This window comes from Cibotium barometz, chromosome 16 (assembly GCF_041138505.1).
Source record: "Cibotium barometz isolate CiBa-2024 chromosome 16, ASM4113850v1, whole genome shotgun sequence".
Lineage (NCBI taxonomy): Eukaryota > Viridiplantae > Streptophyta > Polypodiopsida > Cyatheales > Cibotiaceae > Cibotium > Cibotium barometz.
This window is the reverse complement of record NC_141061.1, coordinates 43,084,884-43,102,505: the sequence shown is the minus strand read 5'-3', so window position 1 is coordinate 43,102,505 and position 17,622 is coordinate 43,084,884. Positions and strand designations below refer to the sequence as shown.

The 17,622-nt window shown below is 45.1% G+C and overlaps 1 protein-coding gene across 1 annotated transcript in view; it reads right to left on the bottom strand.

The window, feature by feature from the left end:
* LOC147630675 (metacaspase-1-like) overlaps positions 1-16,984 on the bottom strand; it is a 45,299-nt gene extending 28,315 nt beyond the window's left edge. The window contains exons 1-3 of the mRNA XM_086810612.1: positions 16,541-16,984; positions 15,858-16,188; positions 640-760 (exon numbers count right to left, since the gene is read on the bottom strand). Coding sequence (XP_086666738.1) covers positions 640-760; positions 15,858-16,188; positions 16,541-16,853 — 765 coding nt within the window. The 5' untranslated portion in view covers positions 16,854-16,984. The remainder of the gene's footprint in view (positions 1-639; positions 761-15,857; positions 16,189-16,540) is intronic.
* Between the last annotated feature and the right edge of the window lie 638 nt (positions 16,985-17,622).

Below are 17,622 nucleotides of genomic sequence, written 5' to 3'. Positions count from 1 at the left end.
AGTAAGGACATGACTCTTATTTCGCCATCAGAGCCAATCCTCATCTTGGATATTATGTTTATCAAAGTTGCTAAGCTTGGATCTGCAGGAAATAAGGGACTGTCTACCTGCATGTGTGTGGATGCATGGAACAAACTGGATGTGTGCATGCTTGCTTTGGGAATTAAAATGAGAGCATGCACATGCCCACAGCAACATCCAACTCGACACAAAGTTTGCAGAAATGCAGGAAGGTCCTACAAACCCAAGTGACGGTTGAAGTACCAGCGAGAATCGGGCCACTCTTTTCACCATGAACCCTGCACGTACAGCCTGGTTGTAACTTGTACCTTGCTTGTTTTACCATCATGTGTTGCAATATAACTGCTGCCTCTTATGTCATTTCCATATTGATAGGCTAAGCCTTTCTAGGCAGGAAAGAAAGCTCTCTAGATGCCCTTTTCTACAGGGCCACCGCTTTTCTCCAAAAGTTATGAGCCACACGCAGCTTTTTGAACATGTAATACCCCTCCCTCTACCTCACACTCTGTCAGCAAACAAATACACAATATGCCGAGCATACCACAAAACTACCAGAATGAAGCGAAAATAGTTAACACTTCCACAAAGACCTCCTTTCAAAACCTAAAAATGCCTTACACGGGTGTCAGCAGAAGTTTGATCATCATCACAACCACTGAAGCAAAAAGCATCTCCCCCGCTGGTTCCTTTCCAAATTCCATTACGGGGTCGATGATCTTCCCATACACACTGGCCTTGGCTGTCACACCAGAAATAGACAGTATTATGATTTTTACAAAACTGAGGTGAAATGTGAAAACAAGACAAGCATATCAACAAGTATGAAAAGAGAACACCAGTTTCAAGCCAGACTTTTTAGCTAGAGGCTAGCTTCAAAATACACGAATAACTTGCACAAAGCATACAAAACACATCAACCCCCTTTTTAGCTAGAGGCTAGCTTCAAAATACACGAATAACTTGCACAAAGCATACAAAACACATCAACCCCCTTTCTGTCATCCATGACCATGGATCTTCAACCCACAATATAAGGCTTTAAATTCCACTAGACTTAGATGGGCTACAAAACAAAAGGTATGCATAGAAATTTGAAGAACAGGTGTGTATGCAGGTAAGCAAGCTTTATTTGTATATTTATGTATAGATGCAAATTTTTTGTACATTTATGTATAGATAGATAGATGCATGCATGTTGCGTACAAAGAGTGTAAAACCTGTGTAGAAACCAGAGTGAGACAAAAATACTACGAGCTGGTTGGTGAAGCCCCGTCAATCTGTAGCTGCACACCCCCTGAGCACCATCCGCTCAGCCTCATTCAACATGTGCAGCTCTTTGTGCTTTCAGAAGCCTGCCGTTGGAGCCTAGAGTCTAGACCCGTAGGCCTGCCCACCACCTGTGCAAGGCACCCAGCTACACCAGTACACCTCACCCTTCCTTCTGGCAATCCATGGCCCAGCAGTTGTTAGCATTATTCATCTCCTGGTAGTGTGCCCAAGTTGTGTATCAGGGATGCCCAGATTTATCCCGGGCAGCACCTTATTTTTTCCTCATGTTCAGGCCCTTGGTTGTAGGGTTGGCCACCATTATCACATGTTTATTTTTGTCCAGTCGTGAGACTTTTCTGGAGCAAGTCGGCCAGCTTATCTTGGGGCTATATAAGGCTTGCCGCCTCCTCATTTGTACTCACCTTGACAGGGGCTTCCAGGCCCGGGTCCTCCCTCAGCAGAGTAGTTCATCATGCCCACACATACGGGGACCACCCCTTGCACAGGGCTGATTGTATCATTGCTTCTTCATCATTATGCAGATTTGTTTTCCTTCTCTCTGTGCCTATGTCTCACGCTTTCCGCTGCGCACTTTTGACATGGTATCAGAGCACCGGGTTGAGGCTCTTCTATAGAAGGTGTTCTGGCGTTTTTTTTAGAGAGAAGGATTTCTGTGTTTTTCTATACTGCTGTTTGCAGAGGAAGAGGGAGCGTTTTGGCCTTGTCTAGGCGGCTGAAGGAGGTACATGGCAGTCCCTACTGGCTGCGTTTTGCAGAGTTGGGGCAGACAGCCTGGCTGCGTTTTCTACAGATATGGGGCAGCAAGCAGGGGAGACACCATGGCTGCGTTTTCTGTAGATATGAGGCAGCAAGCAGGGCAGACAGCCTGGCTGCGTTTTCTGCAGATATGGGGCAGCAAGCAGGGGAGACACCCTGGCTGCGTTTTCTGCAGATATGGGGCAGCCAGCGGAGGTGCTGAAGTTGCTGTGTTTTCCTCTTCTCTCTCTTCTTCTTGGTACACGTGCTGCCGGCTGTTTACAGCAGCGTTTTTTGCATTATCTCATCTGCGTTCTTGGAGGCAGTGGAGGCAGGTGTTCTTTTTCAGGAATGGTGCCTTCCCACATGGCCTTGAGCCCATGCTCGGCCAATCTTTGCTTTGTCAGAGTTTTCAGACTCATGGGTGCACACTTGGATTCTCATCCTCGAGGTGTGTGTGGAAGACAGTTAGTCCTTCCTCGATAGCAGAGGGGGTCTATGAGTTTGTGCTAGTTCAGCAGAGTCTTGCTGGTGTACAGGTGTTTCCTTTAGGTTCTCAGGGTGTTCACCCTGAGAGGGGGATGTGGTTACTTGGCAAGGTGAGCCACTCCTATTCCCCAGGCATATGGCCTTCTGGATTACAAGGTACAAGCACAGGAGTCTTCATCCCTAGGATGAGCATTGATTTGGGAGCTCGGTGTACAGGTTGATATCGGCATTCATGCAAAGGCAGGCTAGGTCACTTAGTGACGAGAGCTGTTGTCGAGGTTCACAGGTACTTGCTCAGTTGCAGGATGGGAACAAGATGCATGGCAGGTGTACAGGTTCATTGGGTACAGGTAGGTACCAGTGGAGCAGCAGCTTGGAGCACATGATTGACATCAGATTGTGCTTTGGGATGATGAGTTGTGGATGTTTGGTTCCACATGGACACGTGACTAGTTGGTTGGGAGCTTGCCAGCTGGGGGTGTCAGGTTTTGGCAGGAGAGCTTTCTTGAGCTCAGTGCCATAGTTAACACCAAAGAGCTCAAGGGGTGTTGCCATGTGATTGGGTGACTCATAGGGGTGTGTGAGTAGTAGTCCCATCACGCGACGGCGAGTTATGGATACAGGTTTTAAAGGTCAGGTGCCAGCAGGATTGTCAGCTACAGTGTTGGAGGTATGTTTCTTCCACTTGGAGTGTTAGCAGGACAGAGAGGCATTCTTGGACCGAGGGATACATGGAGATCCGGAAACCTTGTATTTGGAGATTGGTGCTCAACAAGCTCAGAGTTGGAGGCTTGAGTACCAGGGCTGATGTAGACATTGTGGGCCTCTAGGGTGTCTAGAGGGGGTGCCAACAGGGAGACAGTTTGGCGATGTTCTCTAAGGAGCAGTTTTTTCTTGGAGGTAGAAAGAAAGAAAGAAAGAAAGATTTTATTAGCGTCTTCCAAAAGACCAAACTCGGCCTATGAGACAAATCGAAGTACCTGTATGGGGTATCCTCTATCATCCCAACAAAATGAAAAAGTACTGAACAAAAAAGCTAAATCTGGGTGTGCAAGGGATGGAGCTCTACTACTAGGAGAATGCAAAGCTATATGCATGGAGTATACAATCATGATATGCAACCTAGCTAGCTCCATCCTGTACCATACTGGGGGTATAAAATGGTATACATCAGTGAAGGGGGTGTCCACAGCTCCCTGAAGAACATGCCTGGGTGTGCTCTGAAGCGAGCCAGTCGCTCCGCACCCTCTCTGTGAAACTGAGCTCTGATCTCTGTCATCTCTCTCTGGTATAGGCGTGGTGTCCGAAAGCCAGGTGTCCTCTGTCTCTTGCGGGCTCTAAGTGTCTCTGCTCTCTGGAGAGTAATTCCCTGCCGTGTAGGGGTTGGGAGGGGGATGGATCTCTGAAAAAATGTAGTAATCTGTGTCTGTCGCCCCCCCTCTGGAGCTGTCTGAGCCTGTAATAATGTCTCTCTGTGGCGCTGTATGTCTAGAATGAATCTCCCCAGTATGCGCTGGTCTGCTGCCTCAAAGATCCGGCGTAGGGAATGTGGCTCTCTGAATAAAATGGGATATCTCTCTCTCATGGCTGTATATGCTCTGCATCTACATACATAATGCTCCTCACTCTCCACCTCCTCTCTTCTCTCGGGGGATCCGTGCTGCTCTGCCAGTCTCAATCTCCAATCGGTATGATGAAACTCTGAGCTGACCAATAGCCACTCGGGAGCCGTGTGGTAAAAAGCCCTCCATGTATCTAGGCCTCTCTATAAATCCATCATCAGTGATACTCATGAAGTGATCTCTGTAGTATAGCATCTTCGGTGGAAGAGGCTGTGTAGGCGATATCCATGTCTCTCGTGTATAGAGCTACCATAGATCCTGTCTCAATACTCTATTCCTCTCACTATAAGAGAGACGGATATGTGGTGCATCCCTGTCATACTGGAATGGTGGTAGATGATCCATGTCTAGGCCATGCTGTGAGAACCAATGTGTGACCTGTGCATACCATGATCCTCTGTCTCCTGCCTCAGCCAGCTGTCTAGATGCCTCAAAAGCTCTGTATGACAATCTGTCCTGTGGCATCTCTCTGAATCTGTCTAGCACGCATATAGTCTGAAATATGGCCTCTACCATCATAGGAGGCGCAGCAAACTCTGCTCGAATAATGTCATGAGGTACTGACCCATTGCTGCGTATCATGCGTGCCATCACGAGGGCCTGTGGTCTCTCTATCTGTGTCCACCAATGGGTAGCAAGGCCTGGCGCCCATACCGCTGCTCCATACATCAATGCCGGTGTGACTAATGTGTCAAATAGCCACCCCTTCGTCCGGGGCTCCTGAAAATGCGCCTGGTGGCACTGTCTCTCTAGCATAGCCAATGCTGCATATCCCCGTGTCAATCTAGCTCTGGCTGCTGAACCCATGGTGAAGCGTGTGGCTGTTGCAGAGAAGGTAACCCCTAGGTACACGTATGATGTCACCACCTCCACCTGGCATCCTGCGAGAGTGAATGTCAGTTGACTCCTGCCCTATCTCGATGTATGAAAGACCATAACCTTGGTTTTCCCAAGGTTCACAGTAAGACCCCTCTGTGTGCAGAAATCATGGAGTGCATGTAGATGCTGCTGTAGACCACCTGGAGACTCAGACACTAATACAATATCATCAGCATAGAGCATAATATGTACTGAGGTACCTGCTAAATCAACTCCATCTCCGCCTCCCCGTGTAATGAAGTCAGCCACCTCATCAATGTATAACCCAAATAGCGTGGGGGAAAGTGGGCATCCTTGCTTCACACCAATGGTGCTAGCAATAGTCTCGGACATACCTCCTGGACATCTGACTCGCCCAAAAACCTGCTCATATAAAGCATAGATGCCCCATGTCATATCTGCTGGTATGCCAAGAGACTGCAGGCGCTGAAAGAGCCTCTGTCGTGGTACTGTGTCAAATGCCTTGCGGAAATCCACAAAGCAGCAATAGAGCTTTCTCTTCCTCACTCTAGCCTGATCAATCATACATCTCAAAGTGAATACATGGTCAGTGGTAGAGAAAGCTCTCCTGAAGCCTGCCTTCCCTGATGAGCGTAAACCTGCTCGCTCAGCATATAAGCTAAGCTCTTGCTCCAGCACTGCACCATAGAGTTTGGCCAGCACGTGGCCAACCATAACCGTCCTGTAGTTGCTCGGATCGAGCATATCCCCTGTTTTGTGAATCGGCACAATGGTGTGCATCATCCACTCCGCAGGCAAACCCTCTGCTAGTGCCCTGTTAAACAAGTGTGCAAGAAAAGGAGCTAAAGAATCTACTGCATATATGAGATGCTCACCCTGCAGGCCCATATGGTCGGCGGCCCGTCCATGCTGTAGGCGGCCGGATAGCTTCCTGTACCATCGAGTGGGTAAAGAAGCTAGCTGTGGTAGGTCGAGGCTCCTGTGGCTGAGGTATAGGTGGCTGTTGTGGGGCATGGTATAGGCCCTCTGCATATGTGTGCCATGTCTGTGGGTCTGCAATAGGTGTCGGGGTCCGAGGCTCTCTGAAGTGCCGCCATGAGACAGGGCTATCTCTACTTATGAAGAAATGAAAGATCTCTAGCTCCTGTATCTCTGCGAAGAGAGTCAGACGACATCCTTTCTTGGGCTGAAGAGCGAGCACATTGTGTGACAGGTGTGATATAGATTGGGTTGGAGATATGGACATCTGGTGGTTCATTCTTTGGATTTTGTTGGCCTTCTGGATCGGGAGCAGTTTCTTGGAGCAAGTGGCAAAGGCGGGAGCAGATCGACTTTTCGACTTGCTTTGGAGGTTTCCTTTTCCAGCTACTTGGACCGGTTTCACTCCCAGGATCTGAGAGGGGGTGTTAGCATTATTCATCTCCTGGTAGTGTGCAGCACCTTATTTTTTCATCATGTTTAGGCCCTTGGTTGTAGGGTTGGCCACCCATTATCACATGTTTATTTTTGTCCAGTCGTGAGACTTTTCTGGAGCAAGTCGGCCAGCTTATCTTGGGGCTATATAAGGCTTGCCGCCTCCTCATTTGTACTCACCTTGACACGGGCTTCCAGGCCCGGGTCCTCCCTCAGCAGAGTAGTTCATCATGCCCACACATACGGGGACCACCCCTTGCACAGGGCTGATTGTATCATTGCTTCTTCATCATTATGCAGATTTGTTTTCCTTCTCTCTGTGCCTATGTCTCACGCTTTCCGCTACGCACTTTTGACAGCAGCTGCCCGTTTTTTTTTTCCCACTTTTTTATTTCCTTAAATTTTTTCCTTTCTTCTTTTTTGTAAGCAGCCCTCACCGCTGGTGTACCTACCTTTGGGCTTTTGATTTCACCCCTTGTCCTTTCCATTGAAGGACTCCCTGTATGTCATGGGCCCCATGATCGGGGTCCCGGACATTGGGCCGCAATGCGTCCCATCATGCAAATATATGATATAGCTCGGCTCCATCAGCCATTGATCGCTTCATAGCATGATATAACCCTGTCGGGTCACACCCTTCTCATGTATCCCCGGCCCGGCTCCATGGCCTTGTGGTCTCAGGTCATTCCATCCATCTCGAATCCATGATCCAACCGGCCCGGCCTCATCGGCCCGTCGGCTCAGCACGGCTCGCTGTCCCGACGGCTTCGCCGTTTCCATCGGTTCCATTTCCGCTTTGGCACGATCGCCGTCAAGGTGGGGAGGGCATCCCCCGGGGCACTCGGCACCTAGTAACCCCCTCGGCAACCCGGGAGGCCTAATGTGCCCTACCCGGTGCGTGAGTGCGTTCTATATAGATGCATGATCTTCGGCACAGTCAAGCATACCCCCAAAGCCCCATGGGTCTCGGGTTGGTTTCCCAACCTCACATACACCCCCCCTTTATGGAATTGACGTCCCCATCAATTGATTTTCGAACTAGGAATGAGTGCTTTGCATCATGTTTATTTCAATCTCCAACAAGTGCCTACGTGCAACTAAGAAATAAGAAAGCGGGAGGTCTTAACCTTTGTATCAATCTCCAACAAGTGCCTACGTGCAACTAAGAAATAAGAAAGCGGGAGGTCTTAACCTTGCTTTATATCCATGAGCAAAGTTAGTGTCTAACCCGTTACAACTATGCATATTTTTGTATTTTTATCTATCTTTTTGGCCCAGACTTCAAGCCCTCGCTCGAGAGTGCCCCAAAGCCCCAATGTGTGCGAGGTACCACACTATTGCGTTGGTCCCCGCTTGACTCCTATCTAAGTCGAATGTAGATGCCTTCAAGACAATGCAACACTTGCCTGTTTCTCCTGAATCAAGTATGTTCTGGCCTTCTTTACCGTCGCTTTATCAAGAGTTCCCAATGATATTCCCATTTTCAAGGAGGTAGACCCCATCGATCTTCATGAACTTGTTTCCACTTGGCCTCTCATCACACCAATCTCATCATTTGCCATTCCAATCCATGTTATCGACATTGTTGAGGACAAGATTTTCTTGGTCAAGCCAAGCCCTAGCTATCTTGACACCAAGATAAGCTTACTGACACCAGCTCGGCTTGCAATGATTCTTGTCCTGTCTGTCTCCTGCAACCATGTTCAGGTTCTTTTGACCATTGTGTCATGATTAACTTGCTTACAATCCTGGGCATACGATCCTTGAGCTTGAGCTTTCTCTAGCCTTCATGACACCATGTTGGCCTTTACATAATCTCACTTTTGGAAGTTGTACCCTTGTACCTATGAGCATTGATGCTCAAATATTTGTTTGCTCATAGCATGAGCCTAGTTGCTCGGATGTTGAAGCTTCATTCTCCGGACATTTTTCCCTTCCATTTACAAATGCCCCAAAGACCATCCGTCATTAACATGAATTTGATTTTGACTTGCCATGTGTGGAAGGACTATCCTTTGAACTTATCAATTACAAATGAAGTAGTCGTTTTAGGGTTGAGAAGTTCTTAACACTTGAGTACTACTCAAGGTCAGTGTCTAATCTCAATACAAGGGAGATTTAAATGCAACTGACCATTTCTTAATACAATACTTAGTTTCAATTTTCCAATTTTACTCCCAATTAACTCCAATTATTGCTAATTATATCTTAATGATAAGATTAGTGTCCAAAAACTATGATTAGCAAGCTTGTGAGCTTGGAGCCTTCAATTGAGCTTGTAGGAGCAATTCTTCATGGGGCTTTTCATGCACATTGGATGGCTTCGATGAGAGGAGTAGGCTATTTGGAAATAATATCTCAATTTCTTCAAAAAACAGCACGAGATGACTGTTAAATCACCATCTGGTCTTTTCAATGTTGTGAAGCGCGTACTTAATTGAAGTCCATGATCTTCAAGCTATAGACGCCTCAGGACATGCACTAAGTGCCCACAAAAGGGCTTGGCCCAATTTGATGGACACACTAAGAACTGCATAGAAAACTGAACTATAGAAAAATGCAAAAAAATTGGGTGAATGGCGGCAGACTCCTTCAATAACTCTTAGACAATGATTAGTTAGGACCCAAGAAGGCCACAAATAGGAGGAATTAGGTTGAAAACATGGGCAGCTCTAGATACAGCGTTTTCCAACAAAACAGGGTGCCGGTAGCTTCCTCTATGATAGCACAAGATCCTTCGCTTTACTCTCTAATTCCACTCAGCCATAAATGCACCTAAGGGTGCTAAAGAGACCTCTAAAGTCTCAAGGGAAATGGTGCAATGAGTTGGGAGAATCAGCCTTCACAAGTACTAGTGGATGTGGGTGTAGGAGGATAATAATTAGTGGCTTAATACTAGTAATTAGACCTTAGTAAGCTAAGTGTGGGAAGTAAAGTGGGTAATTTGGTTCTAATACCATGTTGATAAATCACATGGCTAGGGAGGATTGAAGATGATGATAGCCTTCATTGTAGAGAGACAACAATAGTGAAGAGGATTAACCTTAATGCTAAACAATAAAGTACATTCTTTTATAGCTCTCATGGAGCTCTCAATCCATGCTTTGTGTGCACCCTAGTGCCAACCATGTGTCCATAAATGCTCACACTACATGTGCTCCCTTGCACTTTCCATGTGCTACCTTTTTTACCTTTGACTTAACCTTTTACAAATGACCAAATAAATCAACCTTTGCCAATATACCCTTAGTCTGTTCCTTTTCTAATGTGCATGCTCCTCCCCTTGCTCTATTCATGTTGCACCCTCACACATTGCTTTTCTCAACAATTATGCTATTCATACTAAAGATTAAGCCATGGCACGGGTGTGCATGTGACATTCAGGCCATTAACGGCGGCAACTCAAAGTAGACAGAAGAGTCTTTGGGGTCCAAACTCCAAGCGAATCAAGCAGTAGAGACGACATTGACACCAAGTTGAAAGTCATCGTCATGCTAGGAATCAATGAAGCAGGATCGCCAAGTGTTAATGGAAGAACTACCATTAACGTACTGTTGAATGCCATTGAAAACTTCATTGCTTGCTTTAATATTCAAAAAAATGCATGTTGAATACAAGGAGGAGGTAGTTGTAACCTTATGCACATATGTGAAAAGTGGGACATGAAAAGGTATGAATATATAAAAGGTCATAAAGCCTAAGGATGCCTTCACACGCTAACACACATGAGAGTCATGCTCTCTCCTATCAAACATGTCAAGTTGATATAACCCATGGTACAATGTGCCAGATGTAACTAATGCATAGCCACTTTCACGGTCCTTGACTATGCACCTTCAAAATTCACTGCATATCCTCTTTTAGCAAAAGAGGAGACTGACATTAAATTCTTCTTAATCCCAGGCACATACAATACATCTAGAAGATATAAATCGCGATCTACTGTTTTGAGGCTCACCTCACCAAGTCCCTTGAGTGGATAAGAAGAATTATTTACACATGTTACCATTTTTCATTCAAGGGCAACCGTAAGCTTCTTAAACAAATTCCTTCGAGAGGTTATGTGTTTAGAAGCACCACTGTCAAAGTACCATGTGTCGAGTCTTTCATTGACACTAAGAGACAGATGCTCTAATGATGCATCATAACTGCAAGTAAGAAAAGTCCACTCATCTTGCACAAGATTTATAGACGTGTTATCTTTCACTACAAGTGACGAAGAAGAATCTACAGCCATGCTCCTTTCCTTTTTCTTCTCCTTTGCAAGCCGCTTTCTGCACTCATTTACATAGTGAGCCAGCTTTTTACAATAGTGACACTTGTCCTTTTTATTGGGCTTGCTTGTATCATTCTTAGCCTTTTGTGAAAGCTAAAAATTGCTTTTGGTTTTTCCTTTGTCCTTGCCTTGGGCAACAAAATCCCCAACATTGCCACGTATAACGGAAGATTTGTTCTTCTGATTTTACTCTTCTTGTAGCAACAAACCAACCAACTCTTCAAACAAGGTTGGTTCCCGGTTTCCTTGCATAGACAAAGTGAGCAATGTGTGGAAGTTGAGGTAAGTTTTTGGTAGTGATGATAGTGTCCTGCACACCAACTCCTTTTCAAGAATGACTTCATCAATGTTAAGCAAGTGCTCCCAAAGATCGTGGATCTTCGTAAGATGATCAACCATGCTGTCCCCATCTTCCATGGACACATTTTCCAACTCCCTTTTAAGAAAGGAAACTCTAGCCTCATTCTTAGCTTGATACATGGTCTCCAATACATCCCCAGCTCATCGTGAGGCCATGCAAGACCTGATATGCGGTATAATCGATCGCTTTACTGACATAGCAACCAAAGCCATCGCTTGGGCATCACAAGTATCCCATCTCTTCTCCTCTAGTGAGGGAGAAGTAGGTGCTGCAGCTTATTGAGCACCATAGCCACGTGTGTTAGGTGCTATGTCTCTAGGGCGTACATCTTCACCTGATACATAACCCTATAAACCTTTGGCCACCACAAGAAACTTACAGGTATCAAGGCACCTGTGGATGAGAAAGATGCAATAGTTGTCTTAATCAAAAGCATGCCTCGAGAGTTTTCTTCGGTGGTAGCAACTCTTACTAATCTTCCGAATCTTACTCTTGAAAGTGTTGAATCGTCCTTGTTTGAAGAGGATAAGAAAGTAAAAGGTGCACAACAAAGCTCAACAAACAGGAAAAACAGGAAAGCGATTGCTTTCTTCAACATCAAATGTAACCATTGTGGAAGGATGGGACATGTAATAGCCCAAATTATGTTGTCATCGAAACAAGCCCAAGCTTACCCTATCTCTAATTTAACTCCAAATCTGATGGAGATATGTGCATCTATTCCACATTGTCCCCTAGCCGTGTCCTTGAACACTCTCACTCCACCCCTTGGATGATCATCATCCCCTAGAACCATTTTCCTAAAAGCCTTTCCTAGTATGCCTCAAGTGGTATCCGATTCACATGGTTGCCATTCCCCTTGGGTATTGTGGAACACCACCAACCAACCTCCTGGGAGGAACTTCTTCCATGTCTTGTGTTACTCTCCTTGGACTGTGCACCTTCATCTAGGACACCATCAATGTTTAGCCTTGTTGAGCTTGATGCTATGATACCAATGTCACATGCGGAAGGTCTGGGAGTCTTCCTTTAGCCCTAAACACCTTTCCAGGAACATGTAGATGCAAAACGCAAACAGAAGATGAAGAGAAGAGAGACAGAGAGAGTTGAGTTTTCAATATTATAATGTACAAAAGGGGTACAAACTTGGCAAGCCCTAGGCTGCCCCATAAAAAACGTAATCTAACTCCATGAAGTCCTAATCTAGTGACCCAATCCATAAAAAACTGAATGAGTCTAATGGTTCAATGGCAAAAGCCTTTTATACGCCTTAAGAGCAGCTGTCGCCCATGAACAGCTACCGTTCCAAGTCGAGACCTCTTGCCTGTCAAGACCCAACGTCTCTAATCTCTACCACAACTGAGGGCTTGCTGTGTGCACATATTTATCCATGCACATCTCTGCAGACACACATCTGGTGCAAGTGGAGGACCTAAGAGCTTTTCTAACAACACCTATGGTATCAAGCTGTCAATAATAGGGGTTTCTACTTCAACTTTGAGGCTCTGCGCATTTTCGTCAGTACATTCTCTGTTGAAATAAGGGAATTTGAGTTAGCTAAGTGATGTTTGAGTGTTGGCAATGAAGACTATGGTGGATTGAAAATGAAGCAAGACATAGTTAGTACATAGTATTGATGCTAATTGTAAAGATTAAGATATAAATCAGTACTAATCAAGAACTCACGTTTTTGCATTATGACAATGACTTTCATACATCCATATGTAGCTCTCATAGAGCTCACATCCACATGTTCTATGCACACTTGTGCCATCTATGTGTTCATAAATGCTCACATTCCTTGTGCACCCTTGCACTTTCCATAAGCCTACTTTTTGAAGTTTGACCACCTTTTACATTCATCCATTCATATGCCTAAATAACCTTAGCTTGCATCCATTCCAATTTCATAACATCCTGGGCTCCATCTACTTTACTCCCACATACATGTGCCTCATACAAGGCATGATGTGTACCACATTTTAACACCCTCCCTTTTAGTGTCCAAATGGGTCTCATCCCAAAAGTAGGACGCACATACATAACATGGCATTCTTTGCTCCCCATTGATGGAGACACATATACATTCACTTAGCCTACATCATCGGTGACTAGAGGTGAGTACATCAATATGACATGAGACATAATATGATCATAGACATAGAACATAATCATAGACATCATTATATCTAGAAAAGATGTTCTTTTGGAGCATCATCAAGAGTTGCTTCCACCATTACATTGGATTGTTGCTTTCCTTTTACCAACAATTCTTCTCAAGGTGACCTACCTTGCCACATGCATCACATATAGGGCTTTCAAAGAAAAGGTTTCCATGAAGGGAAGGATGGACAAAGGGATGATGACAGTCATCCAGGGTCAGAAGTTGGAATCCCGTCATCAAGTTTAGCCATGCTAATCTCTGAAAAGCAGTAGAAACACAGAATGAATTAGGGCTAGCCAGGCTCAAGTGTATGCAAAAGAATCCCGATAGTACAAGAGGATTGTCGGCCTATAGCTATTGTAGCTGACCGACATAGATTGTGGACAACAAGTTGGGTGGTAGCTGACAGCAGGTCGACCAGGTCCCTTGCATATGGAGAGCCTATAAAAAGGTTAAGCAAAGATCATTAGGATCATTCAGTCCTGTAGGGATTGGATCCTTAGACTATGACTTTTTGGAGTCAAGAACCTTTTTATTGTGCAGCCTATGGCTTGCCAGATTTATACCCTTTTTGTATGTTATGAATATACTGAAAACTCAGCTATACTTCTCTCTTCTCTCCATCTTCCATTTGTGTTTTGCATCTATGTGTTCCTAGAAAGGTGTTTAGGGCTGAGAGAAGACTCCCAAAGCTTCCACATGTGACATTGGTATCAAAGCCTTCTAATTCAAGAGTGAAGATTCAGTCGAAAAACCAGAATTTTTTTTCACTTGTGTGGTTAGTTTCTAGACTCCGGAGGACCACCCCTTTCGATGTGACTCATGTCCCTCAAAGGACGGTTGGTTTTTAGCCTTTAGAAAGTGTCCCACATGCATAGTGGTGGATGGTTTTGTTGCGGTCCAAAAAGGACGTGACTATTCCCACTATGGTAAACTTCGACGAAGAGAGAGAACAAAAAAACTCGGAACAAGGAGCACCACGCACCCCTTCGGGGGGACGATAGACATAAGTGTGCACAAGATGTTTCAGACTATGATGCGAGCACTTGCCAACCAGAACACCAAGTTGGAAGAGAAGAAGGTGAAAATCTTGGCCCTGGAGGAAAGAATCCGTACTCCAACCCCTTTTTCTTTGTCTCCTCCTCTCTCTCCCTCTTGTTCCCAAAATTCGACAACAGATCCTCTTCCAGGTAACCGTCCTGGAGGGTTACTACTGTAGCCGAGTTCGCCACTCGAGTTACAGATGTGAGCGTTGGAGATTCAATTGATGGAAGACTGTGAGGTAGCATCCCGTGTTGCCACACAAGAAGACGCTAGATGACACATGGAGCATGAAAGATTTCTTGCAGTGTTAGATGCAAGAGTAACACCTGCTTCTTCCTCGGGTCATCCTCCCAAGAGGAGGAGCTTTAGTAAGTATAATGGTAAACTCAACCCCACGACCCTTTATTCTTGGTCGCATCAATTCAAAGTTTATTTTGCTGCTATTAAGAAGAATGATACTGACAGAGTGATCTTGGCTAATTGGTATTTAGAAAGCGAAGCCATCCCATGGTGGACTCAGTGCGCTCATACCCACAGCAGATTAGGTATGGCAGCTTATGTTTGGGACGAATTCGTCTAAGATCTTACGGAGCAATTTCTACCGAGCGACTCGAAGACAAGTTCACGAGGGCGTATCAAAACGCGCAACTAGTCCTGCAATTGGGCATTTCTGATAAGGACAAGAAAGGGCAGCTCCTCTATGCCTTGATACAATATGCCAACAAAATTTCAAAGTTATGTTTGCAATCGGGCATTTCTAATAAGGACAAGAAAGGGCAGTTCCTCTTTGGCCTTGACAAGCAAATCCTATGGGAAGTGCGTATGGCCACCCACCTTCGAGGATGCACTCTCACTTGTGCAGAGTGCTGAGATGAAGTACAATGGAGGAAAGCCCAAGACTTTCTCGCAGTCCACTCCCAAGGCACCCACCTCGGGGGGGAAAGGCCAGAACCAAACTGGGTCTTCCCCAGTTCATTTATTAGGCTTCCAGCTAACCTGAAGTGAAACACCTCCTATGCGTGGGTGACTTGATCCTGGTCCAAAAGGATGCCTTTCGGTGCCTGTTAGGGACTTGCTATTGCCCTAACCAATTATTTATCTGCTGCCAACTTTAGAGATTAGCCATGTCCATGTGTGCACATGACAAGCCTCCTTCACCGTCTTTCACCTTAGCATAGGGTTGTTAACAGTTCTATCTACTATATGAATCAAGAATCTTTTTGCCCGATCTTTCTGCTAATGTTGTGTCTTGGCTTTCACTTTTCGCCTTCTACGCTGTCATGATTTCTCTCCTCAGCTCGATCCTCAAAACCTTCCCTTTTACATTTAAGGTTACTTTTCTTCCTTGTGAACCACAAGGCCCCACTGGCTTGGACTTAAATGAGACATAGAGGACCTTCGCAAAATTGAACTAAGTTCTGTATACATGAAAATATTTACTACTGTCCTGCTTGCAATCAGCTAGTTTAAGAGGTCATTCCGAGAAAGCTCTACTTCTGTAACAGCAGAAACCAAGGTAGCATCTAGATTTGAATCATCACAACATAAAAACTTCAGCAAAAAACCTTGATAAAAGAAGGACATAATTGAATGGTTGGTTACCTGTCCATTTTACAAAGAAAAGGCAGATCCAACATAGTTCCACTATGACATGCATCAATAATTGCATGCAGTCGCACACCAGGAAGCAATGGTCTGACAATTGATATATTAATATCATCATCCACAATCATCCCTTGTGTTTCAAAATCCATGGGCAGAATTGTCTCATCATAGCCATCGACCTCTCCACCATCACGATTCCTTTGTTGAGACCCATGACCCGAGTAGTAAAAAATTAGCGAATCGCCAGGCTGGCATCCTTGTACAAGCCAATACATTGCCATTTTTATATTATGCTTTGTAGGAAGCCTAAGACGATCTGTCTGATCCTCTGTTTAACACATCAATATGAACAGAAACTGATTAGCATTTTTCCATGGAACCCCTATCCAACAAGATAATGTGAACAAGCATGGGGTCACTCCATAGAAGGTGACCCAAGTCTTTAAGAGTTGATAGGCTTTGATTCATCATCTAAATGATATGCAATGGCATCATGTCACTAGGGCCACAGGATAGTGTGCAAATTTGTCTATGTGAATGTGACCCGTGCATGTGGCCACAGCAAGGCCTGCTGATGATCAAATATAAGCCAATTGTGTGTCTCCACGTGGATTTCTACCTCCTAGAGCAAATCTTTTTTGAGAAGAAAGACAAGGCACTGTTGGTTTTTTGAAGTGTACCAGTGAGTAGGAGGATGCAGGATTCGGGGAAATGGAACTTGTTCATGAGAAGGTACTTCATGCACATAGCGTCGTTGAGGCATCCCTTGAGCTGGTAGCGGGTGTGGCCGTAAGAGACGCCACAGATAAGGGCTTTCTTGGGGCCGTGGGCGTTGGGCGTGGGCGGAGCGTACTGCTGCGGGTTGGGCGGGGGCCGTTGTTGTGGTTGAATCATGTTCACCTGCGTCACGCGGCCGCAAACGGCACACCGGATCGATTTGGCCCTCGGCGGCAGCACCAGCGGCGTCCGGCAATGCGAGCAATCGATCAGCATGTTTTGGGCGCTTTGGTTTGCGTTCCGGTTCCAGACCTACTTCCACCTCTCTCTCTCTCTCTCTCTCTCTCTCTCTGTTCGCGCCGACTCTATAGTCGATGGCATCGTACTTTGTCATCTTGTTGTCCGAGAATTTCCAGACTTTCTGCCGAAAGCTGCACACTTGATTTGGCTGCTGGCGAGCATGGCGAGCAAGATGCCTTAACTACATGGAAAGCTCACGCACGCATGTGTGAGAGAGAGAGAGAGAGAGAGAGAGAGAGCGCTTTTTTGTCAAACCAAGAAGAATAAAACTCACTTTTTGTTTTAAAAAAAGCGAGGGAGCACTTTGTCGCCAAATTTTATTTAAAAAACTCACTTTTTGAAATTCTTTACTAGTGCTGTAGCTCATACGGGAGGCCTCTATAATGGGACCCAACGGTTTTACCAATGTCAAAAAGAAGATGTTAACTTCTTCTTTTTTAACTTTTGTAGATGAAGGACTATACCACCAATTAGAAAGTCTAATATGAAGAAGAAATGGTGAGAGCTATGCAACATTATTTTGCATGCATCAATGTTTAAATTATTGAAGTAAATGTTGTGTAGGTACATTTTAGCATTAATAATCACATGCTTGGGGTATTGTTAAGCCAAGTATTATTGGGGTCTTACAAATGGCTTTCCCTTGCGGTTGGCTATAGAAACCAATTATGATTTAAAGAATCCAAACGCTTGCTTTTGGCATGGGATTGGTAGCATTTGATAGCAAATATGTTAGCAATGTTTT